The sequence below is a fragment of the Pyxicephalus adspersus genome, chromosome 9 (genome assembly GCF_032062135.1).
Source record: "Pyxicephalus adspersus chromosome 9, UCB_Pads_2.0, whole genome shotgun sequence".
Taxonomy (NCBI): domain Eukaryota; kingdom Metazoa; phylum Chordata; class Amphibia; order Anura; family Pyxicephalidae; genus Pyxicephalus; species Pyxicephalus adspersus.
Window position 1 is genome coordinate 20,789,811 of NC_092866.1, and position 11,261 is coordinate 20,801,071.

At 37.2% G+C, this 11,261-nt stretch overlaps 2 protein-coding genes across 3 annotated transcripts in view; one reads left to right on the forward strand and one right to left on the reverse strand.

Moving 5' to 3' along the window:
• Positions 1-1,568, reverse strand: part of HSDL1 (hydroxysteroid dehydrogenase like 1) — a 7,631-nt gene extending 6,063 nt beyond the window's left edge. The window contains exon 1 of one of the 2 annotated variants that reach the window (XM_072422888.1): positions 1,456-1,568. The gene's annotated coding sequence lies outside the window, so the exon portion shown is untranslated. Of the gene's footprint in view, positions 1-1,277; positions 1,428-1,455 lie in introns of those variants that run through there. The other variant, XM_072422889.1, reaches the window with a different exon arrangement.
• Positions 1,569-11,147: 9,579 nt separating this feature from the next.
• LOC140338501 (5-hydroxytryptamine receptor 3C-like) overlaps positions 11,148-11,261 on the forward strand; it is a 4,311-nt gene continuing 4,197 nt past the window's right edge. The window contains exon 1 of the mRNA XM_072422740.1: positions 11,148-11,164. Coding sequence (XP_072278841.1) covers positions 11,148-11,164 — 17 coding nt within the window. The remainder of the gene's footprint in view (positions 11,165-11,261) is intronic.

Consider the following 11,261-nt stretch of genomic DNA (forward strand, 5'->3'; position numbering starts at 1 on the left):
ATATATATATATATATATATATATATATATTTGTATATATATATATATATAATATATGCTACTGTACAGTTACGCTACATGTTTAAATATTTTTAATATTATTTAAATATTATTATTTAAAATTTTTTTTTTTTTTACAGATTTTTGTGTTTTGTTATTTACCCTCCTGGACGGTTCATTTCTGTCTGGATTCATGTCTAAAAGTGGTACATTGTCTTTCATGAAAAATTATTTTACAGTTTGAAACACAAAATCATGTAAAAATTATAAATTAAAAAAAAACATGATTTTGTGTTTCAAACTTTATTATACTCATATTATATTATACTGTAAAATAAATTTTCATGAAAGACAATGTACTACTTTTAGACATATAAATCAACTATATTGCATCCATTACAGTTATTTTGTACTGAATGCAATACAAAATAATTTGAAATTCCCGCCGCGCCCCTAGTGACGGCTGTACGCACCGAGGTCACCGGGAACTCCAGGAAAAAGTCAGAGCACTCGCCAGGGGACAGATCGACAAAGAGGACGCGGCCAGAGGATGGCAGGACACTGGAAGCTGATGGGACCGGGCAAGGCTGTATTTTTTTAGCTACCCCGAGTGTGACTGGGGGTTACCGCTTTCAGCAGGTTTCTTTTACCCCAAGCTCGACAGGTTAAAGGACTATACAGAAAGTCATTTTCTGTTAAATATATACATCATATATATCCTAAAAAATCCGGCACTCCTCAGGTCCGGAGGTTGCCAGGTTTTTGAATGTGAACATGTATACCCCCAATACACTGGCACAATGGTTGCCCTGTTCCTCCTTCCTAGTTTTATTCCCTGGTAATGGTTTTATCCAGTTACTTAATCCCCTTCTAAGCCTGCTGGCCATGGTTTAGAGGTCATGCAAAGCATTATGATTACAAAAACTGCCAAACCGTGAATCTTTAAATCTCAAAAAGATTCACGGCAAACCCATGATAGTAGTGAACCTGAACATCACCCCTGCTGCTGGCTATGGAATCCTGAATCTAAAACACCTGAAAACTGTGACCGGTGACTACAATGCCTTTTCTATTCTAGATCCTGTTGGTAACCCAGTGAGGGTGTCACGTTATATATATAATTCCCCCACCTCCTAGATTGTAAGCTCTTCGGGGCAGGGTGCTCTCCTCCTTCCGAGTCACTGTCATTGACATCAATCCCTATTTAATGTACAGAGCTGCGTAATATGTTGGGGCTATATAAATCCTGTTTATTAATATTAATAATTAATACATACCAGCAGATGACTATGTCATTGCATGTCTGCTGTACAATATTTTCCTAAACAACAAACTGCATTAGACAAAGCCAGCAGCCTATTGTTACCATAGGGATATAGAGAGCCCTAGGTGGTGTCACCACCATACTACAGGGGTAATATAAGGGAGGTCAGACATTAATGAGCCCGGCCTGACCTGTGCTGCCTGCTATGGCTGCTTCTTCCCTCCAGGACCCAGGAAGGAGCCGGACACAGACAGGCGATGCTGCGATACAATGGCACCAGGGCGGCTGCAGGTCCTGGCAGAGACATATAAGATCTCACTGCACCGTGTATAGGAAAAGCAACATGTATCTGTGTTTATTACACAATGGTTCAATGTAGTTCGGTTAACTATAAAATAACTGCCAGTGACGAATGTTTTATTTAAAATCTATATATATGGTTGTAGTTTACTTACCTGACAGGACCTTCCTACATTTGCACTACAGTGCCCAGCATGGTGTCTATATCTGCAGTTACATTGTTTCTATTCTGCACATAATATACAAAAACAAAAAATGCTGCTCTCACAGGTGCTAATGACTATCATGTCTCCCATTTAGATTTTGTACAGCTGCTGATATTTAATACTAGATAAATAGCAATACAATGCATATATGTGTGCAGCTCTCCTAACACTAATTTTCCTATCATGGGTGAACGTGTGTGATCCAGCAAACCTGAAACAGATCTGGTCCAGGACTAAAAACATTTGCAAACTGATAGAAAATTATTTTGGGGAAATCCATTCTAGGCTTGCTGGATCACCCAGGTTCTCCCAGTCTACCTTTTCCATTCGTGGTTTATTAAATCAGGAACACAGAGTTCTCCATCACATTTTATATAAGTGTTGCAATCTCCAATGCCCTGCATATGTGATAATGTCAGAGCTCCGCCCTACACACTACCATAGTTTGTCTTTGGCAATATTTAATATTAATATATTACTAAACAGTATTTATATAGCATCAACCTATTATACAGCGCTGTACATTAAATAGGTGTTGCAAATGACAGACAGATACAGACAGTACACAGAAGGAGAGGACCCTGCCCCAAAGAGCTTACAATCTAAGAAATGAATTTGTCCAACTTTTCTTAGTTTTGGATAGAGTGTGGAAGGGTTAGACCCACAATAGGATGTCTATTGTTGTCTGTGTCCCTGAATCTCCCTGAGATTCAAGTTCACTAATGGATCTGGTGACCATTCATTGCTTCCAATTATCCTGTTTTTTTGTGGACATCACTTATGACCTCTTATCCTAGATTGTAAGCTCTGTCTGTATCTGTCTGTCATTTGCAACCCCTATCTAATAAACAGCGCTGTGTATTATGTTGGCATAAAAAAATATTAATAATGATATAGTGTAATTGATAGGCTGTTTTTAGGATCCACAAAACTGCAAAACAATATTGCCGCCTGCAGTTCCTGGAAGCATCAGTTTGCTTCTGGCCATGCCGTTGATTTTTTCTCCTATGGAGGAAGAACCGCACTAAAACTGCAAGGGCAGTACTTTCAATTGTGTGAACTTACAGTGCAGTTTTTCACACCTGGGAGCATAGCAGCAGCTTGCTATAAACCCAGGAGCAGCTAACCATACCTCTGGTTTTGTCCGTTTTTGTCTACTTTCAAATGTTGGGAAGTATGACAATTGACTCATAGGCCCTGGTTTATTAAAGTTCCAAGGCTGGAGAAAATACACTTTCATCAGTGAAGCTGGGTGATCCAGTAAACCTAGAATAGATCTGGTCCAGAATAGAAAACATTTGCTAACAGATAGCTCATGACTTTTAGGAAATCCATTCCAGATTTGCTGGATTACCCAGCTTCACCTATTAAAGTGTATTCTCTCCAGCCTTGGAGCAGCTTTAATAAATCTGGGCCAAAAAGTCATAAAAAATGTAACATTTTTAGTTGGTATATTACCAGATCAGAGGAAATCTTTCAATAGGGAAACCAGTTCATATTGTAGTATGCTTACGGTCTCCCGAATACCCCTGAAGAAGCCAAAGAAGCGAAACATGTCAGGATTAGATACCACCTTCTTTGATTAACCCACTAATTACTCCAAATTATAGTAGGAGCTTTATGTCTAGCTATATCAGCTGTTCTGTTCACAACACTTATCTGTGAACCAACAATGCTCTATCTGTAATGACCAGTGACCTATGTTCTCATAGTACATGGTTCCAATTTATTGCTTTTTATACTTACTGATGTTATATTGTATAACCTTACTTAATTGTATTGCACTTTGTTGCTTTAATAACCTTACAATGTCATGTTGTAGATTACTTTGTATGAATACCCATATATTAAACAACTTCACTTTGATCACTCTATAAAACTCTTCTTTCTCTTTTCCACATTTTTTTATTTACCACTACGAAGGGGGTAGCCTTTGACTTTTTCAGATTTAAGTAGATACCATAAACTTTCCTTTTTATCCATACATGGGATATCCTATCATTGCATCTCTGGGACAAAAAGGAAGGGTTAAAGTCTCAGTTCTAAAGTACTAGTCAAAGCAAAAATAATTAGAAAAAAGCAACTAATATCAAGTAGACATGCCGCTAGGACAAATTAGGGGTAGGTTAGTACCTGCAATTGGGGATAACACACAGCCATTTAAACTTTAGCTGTATTCCCTTTCAATGTAAAACTTGTAGCCAGTGGAGGGATCATTTTTCCATTTCCGTGCCCCTTTTGACCAGTCAATATTCTGACTTGAATGTATGCAAGGACATGGACTGGACTGGTGACCAGGTGTAATGAACTAGTTTATCTGCATTTTAAACAATCCTTCTCATGAAAGGCTGTGGACCCTCCCACAGGTACAGAGAAATACAGCAGAAACTCTTGAACGGCATACACGGTTAATCTTCATCATGTCTTTATTTACCATTTTGTTTGCAGTCATCTTGTTAGGTAAGTTATTGTGTTTGATTATTTATCACTTTTTAGAGATTGCACATTATTCATCTTCTCCCAGAGCAAGCATTTATTTTTTACGGCATTGTGTATCACTATTCAAATTCTAATTGCCTCTCCACTCTCCACCAGATCCCAGCTTTACTGACCTCCATTGATCATTTTGTATGAATATCATACATTCTGTAGTCTTTATATAGTTTTATTTTTAAATAATCAGTTTACATAAAGTAATGTGAGACTTATTTAACATTAGGGGAGTTTATAACTAGCAGATTGTATTACTATATTATTAGGAATAAAACTGGCCATAGGCATTGGAGAATTAGTTGATCATCTTTTCCCAAACTTTTTGACATGGGTGGACTCTTGAAATACCTGTTAGATTCCAACTGTTAGGACAATGACAATATCAACAGCTTACAGTAATGGCCAATGGGAAAAATGCCCCTTATATTGTTGAGCAGTGGTAAGAATGCCACCTTTACAGAGCAGACATAAAACTGACAAAAATTGCCCATTGCTTAAGGAACCCCTAGCAGCCGCTTGAGGAACCCTGGCTGGGGTTAGACACACTTACAGTCTCTTACTACTGTCACTACCTCTCATGCGACCATTTTCTCTTCTAAACAGGACCACTATAGTCATATATGTACTTCTCTTTAAGGTGAGGAGGGAGAGCCATGCACAAACTGAGAAACAAATTCAAGGCAAGATTTTCTTCAGTGTGATATTAAATAACACAAAGCAATAATAACAAGGCAAAGCCTTTTATGGCATGATTTCATACATGCTGTTATCATTGCTGAAATATAGTATTGGTAGCTACATAAGGATGTATGTAAGAAAAGGGATTCCTTAAGCAGAACTCCAGCCTCACCTGTTTTTGTCCTATCTGATTCTGCCTTTGTTGCTTAGTGTTTTTGTTTTTGGTAAAGTTGGAAAAGGTATGAGATTTTTTAAATATCCCTTGGGTCCCCCTTAACCCACTTGTCTAGCTTTGGGTAGAGTTTTTTTTTTTATTTCTGTCATTCTTATGTGTCATCAACTCTTGATGATCTTTGATCCATTCAAAAAACAAATCTAGGTTAGAGGGTATATATAAGAAAAACGTGAGACAGCAGGGTTTTTTTTTGTCTCACGTTTTTCTTTTATATGCGCAATTTGGGGTTATCATGAATAGTGTCAAGACATATGCATGCTTTATGCACAAAGATGCTTCATCCTGCTCTCCTCTTTATAATTTATATGTATGCTTAATATCAGATTGCATGACAACAAATCTGTATAAAGAATACATTGTACTTTTATTTACATTTGCTTTTATCTTTAAGACTATGCACTTTTTTATTGTAAATGGATTGCTACAACCAATTTATGTATTTGATTGATAACAAGTTATGTATTTGATTGATAAGCTTTGTATCATTCTTGTATCTGACATAGTAAGTTCATATTCATATTGATTTTCCATGGTATATTTTGTTATCTTCTATATATATATGAGCATGAGTCTCTTCTCTCCCCTAATGAAGCCCTAATGGTGAAACGCATCGGGACAAAGCCGACTACGCCATTTTACGCTCTAACTTATGCAAATCATATTCACTGACAAATGTGATTCTTGACATGTATGTAGATCAGGTGAACTCTGTTTAGATATTGGTCATTATAATCCTAACTTTGTAACTCATTTCATTATTAAAAATACCTTTTACTTTAATTCTTTCTGCTTTTATTACAAACTTCATTACCTGTCCTAACTAAACTTTTTCATTCCTTCCTATCTTGCCCAGGCAACATCAACTGTGAGACTGACTGCAGTTTTAATAACCTGGAAAAGTCTTTAAACCTCTCAAGTTTACCTCTTGATGAACGACCGGTTAGCAACTGGAAAAATGTCTGTACTGTGTACCTGGATTTTATCCTGTACACTATTGTGGAACTGGTAAGAAGGAATTTATTATAATTCTATTTATTATATTGGTATTATATTGTAAATTTAAGTCCTGTTCAAAAGTTTGATTTCTGTCATTTAGAAAAGGAACAAGCTATATCTACAGCACTGATTTGTTATATGGAGAAGGAGAGGGAGGCATAGGAAAGTACAATGGTCATCTTTGCACAATTGTTCATTGATCCACTGGGTTGTATTGATAAATGACATTGGGAGAACACTGCACATATGCTAGATTAAGGACAGTGATCATGTTGGGCGGCAATATCGAACTGTGTGTACATAGCTTTAGGATGCTTTGCTGTATGGGTGGTCTATAAATGTTTGTTGCTGAAGCAAAATGCCATGTATGCCACTAAATGTAAAATACTTTTTCAGATTTAGATTCTTCCACTTCTGTTACAGAGGACGTAGCCTAGATGAATATCATTGGTATAGGCCACTGATACCATACTGCATCTTCTTATTTCTTATTGTCAGTGACAGTGTTAGCTGTCAGTGACTAACTGCTAGGCTGCTGATATGCACCTTTGCCTTCGGCTAACTGGTCACTATTAGTGTATACATGGCATTGGTATCTTAGGGTAAAATCCTCCTAACCCATTACTTTGGAGAATATGCTTGTAAAAAAGATTGTACTATGTTTAAGTGACTTGGCATACCACGGACCAGTGTAGAGGCCATAGAAGAAATCCAGCCCTGTTTTTTCATGTTAATAATTTGGCAGTCAATGAATGACTAAAGAAACACACATTTTTGCAAATCAAATTATCTGTCCTGACATAGTGTCTGCCTCAATTTTGATCATCTTTATTGGTTTCCTACAGGATATGAACCAGCAAGCTATTACTACATACATTTGGTTCTACATGGTAAGCCAATAAGCCAACAATAGGTAAGCTTATTTAAACCTCAGATTTTGAGGGTCAGGTGCTCTCTTTGCTATTGATGTGTGTGGTGTCATCATTGGAAAATCAAAAGAATCAGAATCAGCAGAGCAACTCTCTGCTGCAGGAATGTAAAATCAGGGACTTTACATTCTCCCTACATTATCCGCCTATCCGAAGCAGTTAATCCTTACTTCATAGCCTTTACCAACAGATTTTAATCACTATTAAAGCTTCTGTTTGTCCGGTAATCTTTTTTTATTGCTTTCTGCATATCATTGGATAGATTTACCTTCACTTCCTGTCCAGGAATGCAATAGAAAGTTAGGGGAGCTCCACATATTTGTCAATGGGACAGGTGTCATTGCTGAAAGGTGGCAGTGGTCACCAGTTAAAAAAGAGGAGTTTTCCCCAGTGGGAAAACAGACAACAATAAAAAAAAACCTTTCCCCACTCTCTAAAAATAATGCACTTTTTAAATTTAAAGGTCCATACTTTAAAAATCTTTAAAGCAAAATGAACTCATCCTTTTTGCCCCCTTCCCCTGATCTAGCCCACCTTAACAGAATGCATACTTACCTTGATCTGAAAGGTGTGGGTCTGTTTATTGTTCACATCCAACATCCAATGTCTTCTGTATCCTGGCCACAGCAGCACATTAAAGTTGCACAGATTTGTATGACTTTGTTTTACAGTACACATCCTTTAACACTTTCTGGGTTTTATACCGCAGAACTGGCGCAATGAACTCGTCTCGTGGGACTCCAATAAATTTTGTGGAATAACGAAAGTTTTTCTTCCTAGCAGTTACTTTTGGAAACCAGATCTATATGTCTATGAAATGTAAGTAAAGAAATCTTAAGAACATTTGAAAAAACTGATGTTAACCCTGTATTTTAAATTAATGCTTTTTTATGTTTTTGGGTAGAGTTGGTAGGAATTAAACTCTTCCACATTTTTCTTACTCTATTTACCTTTTCATTGTTGGCCCTAATGGATTTTTCCCACTCTTAATATCAAGACAACACCACTGAAACAGAAAATTAAAAAAACAACAACTAAATAATCTTAACAAAAATTCTAACTATGTAAACCAAGAAAAAGAAATAGATACAGGAAATTTAAATGAATCTATCTAAAGATAAAAAAAAAATCTTTCATAAATCACATATCTTTATTTGTTTTCCCTGTGTTTGGCCCTGATTTATTAAAGCTCCCCAAGGCTGGAGAGGATACACTTTCATCAGTGAAGTTGTAAGATCCAGCAAACTTGGAATGGAAGTAATTTGCTATTTGCTAGCAAATGTTTTGAATCCTGGACCATTCCAGGTTTGCTGGATCACCCAGCATCACTGATAAAAGTGTATCCTCCCCAGTCTTGGAGAGCTTTAATAAATCAGAGCATTTCTGTGGGTTTCCTGCCACATCCATACTGGTAGATAAATTGGCCTTAAAATTCATTATTAACATATGACTGTAATAGGGACATTAGGCTGTGAGCTTTACTTTGGGACAATTAGTGACATGAATGCGGACTTTGTAAGTCACTTATGCACCAGATATATTTATTCTTCTTTTAGGGTGAATTAGACCATGTACTTTTTCACACATGAACCTTTTACAAATTATAGGTAGGTCAAAAATTAGGGGTGTAGTGAGGTGAGTACCAGGGGGGGGAAGCCAGGCCATCACTTTTTTTCAGAAGTGGGCACACACGTGCCCACTCTTTTTTTACAAAGAATTCTTTAGTGGTCCACGGCTTTGGCCAGTTTGCCCCCCCCCCCCGGCCAGAGCTGCGGACCACGTCTCCCTTATTGAACTGTAGGCTCAGGGAGATGGGCGGGTTGTCTCTCTGAACACAACCCGGCCAATCTCCCGTCGCAGGGAAAGCAATGCTAGAATGGGCGGTTCTGGTATCATGACATCACTCTGGGGGAAGTGCCTTCCCCTTTAAGTGTTACAGACAGGGGTGTAGTGGGTGGAAACGTACCTTTTTTTGTACCACTACAGCCCTGCTAAACATTCTTGATATGATCTTTTATCCAGCACATAAAATAGTCATCCACCGATGCCCATCTATATTCATGACCCAAAGATCTACTTCAAAATAGAACACATGGTCAGTAAATTGATGCAACACTAATATAAAATAGAAAGCCAATATTCGACAGAGTAAACCAGTTAACATTGCATCAAACCTAAACCAAAACCCCCAAACCCCCAAACCAATGTGTACTGGTCAGCATGTCTGCAATACCCAGCCCCCTGGCAGCCATGATAACTGATTACAAACAAACCCACATAGGCATAGAGCATCATGATGTAGTAGTCCCATTCTATCCATTTTATGACAATTGCATTTGATGCCCTTTAAATGAATGAAAGAGGCAATTGGAACATTCAGAATGGGAATGAAAATGTTAAATGATACTGGATATCCATCATACAGAAAACTGAGCTGGGCTTCATCTGATTAGCTGCAGCTCTAATGCAAACTGATATAACAAATATGTATAACTGTGCAAGAATAATATTTGCCTGGAGTTAAAAAACTATCTATCATTCCTTTATCAAACTGCCTACCCTTAAGACATTTCTCTTGTACTGGGATTGGCACTGGAGTAACAGTGAATATGCCATTGACTGGGCAAGTTAGATTTTCAGACTTTTGGCATCTGAATTTTACCATCTATAATTCTTTTCTGTGCATATAGTAAATGTTTTAATGTGTTTTATAGCATATATTATAGTTGCATTTTCCCAGGCTGGTTCACATTTCTAACATATTTTAATGCGGATTTTTATGTTTATGTGTGCTTCTTTTACGTAATATATATGTTTAGAGAGGTAACTTGAAAGAAATTTTGACATATAAAAAAGCGTTAAAAACATGCAGAACCACATTGCACAAGTCATTCTTTTCTTTGGGACAGAACAAATATTTAACCAGCAAATAATTGTTTGCCTTTTTTTTTCACACATGATACATGATATGCTACTATTGACTATATCTCATTTTTTTGCAATGGCACTTTAGTTTTCATGCAGTACAGACATGATTTCAATTGCAATAAACTACACATCATCCAGTTTTCCTAAGAATTGGTGATATTTCAGGCATGCAGTACCATCCGTACCTAAATTCTTTTTTCCAATTGAACATTAGGGTATATTAGTTTTTGTGGTTGTTAGTATATCTGAATGGTCGGACTACTGAACAAATGCCTTTTGAGGTAGGGGGGCTAAGCAGTTTTTCTGTGCTGTATTCAGGGGTCATCTAAACCCTCCTAACACACAGAATTAGTAATTGTGTTGCCCTGATTCGCCACTATGGATGCAAGTACTATAGCAGCCCCATATTACCGAAGAGACCTTGTCACCGGACCATTCATTTAAACAACATACATATGGTAAAAGTCTCCTCGTCTGGCTGTTTTCGGCGAGATCAAATACCATATGTACTTCAATGTAACCCAACTCAAATATAAAGCATGGTACCTATTTTAGGCTGAAAAAAAACAGATTTTTTTTCTTTTAACTCAAGTATAAACTGAAGCTACTGTCACTGCTAACATTCACATCAGTAATCAATAGATATGCAAATAAAGTGAATTTGATCAAAGATATCCAAGGTGTGTTATTTTTAAAACAATATTTTAAAGGGAAAACAATTATTATTATTATTACACAGTATTTATATAGGGCCATCATATTACCCAGCGCGCTACAAACTCCATAGTCATGTCACTAGCTGTCTCTCAAAGGAGCTCACAATCTAATATACCTACCATAGTCATATGTCTTTAATATAGTCCAAGGTCAATTTTGGGTGGTAGCCAATGAACCTAACTGCATTTTTTTTTAAATCAGATGGGCTCTGTCTGTGTTTCTTTTCTACCTTTTCAGAGGTAAAGTGTATTGAACTTTTTAGTTGATTATGATGGATCATTTGGTCCTAAATCATCTTTTGAGCATGGTTGTTGGCCACCAGTAGATGGAACTGTGTCCTCATCAGAGGTGTAGTCATAAAAAAAGAAGAGAGGGAACGGTACTATCCATGGCAAGCGCCCATGCCCATAATTGTTATGTAAATGCCTTATTTCCCAAAAAAATGAAGGCACGGCGTGCCCGCCCCACTACACCCCTGGTCCTCATGTAAAGTATATTACAAGCAGCTTGTCTTT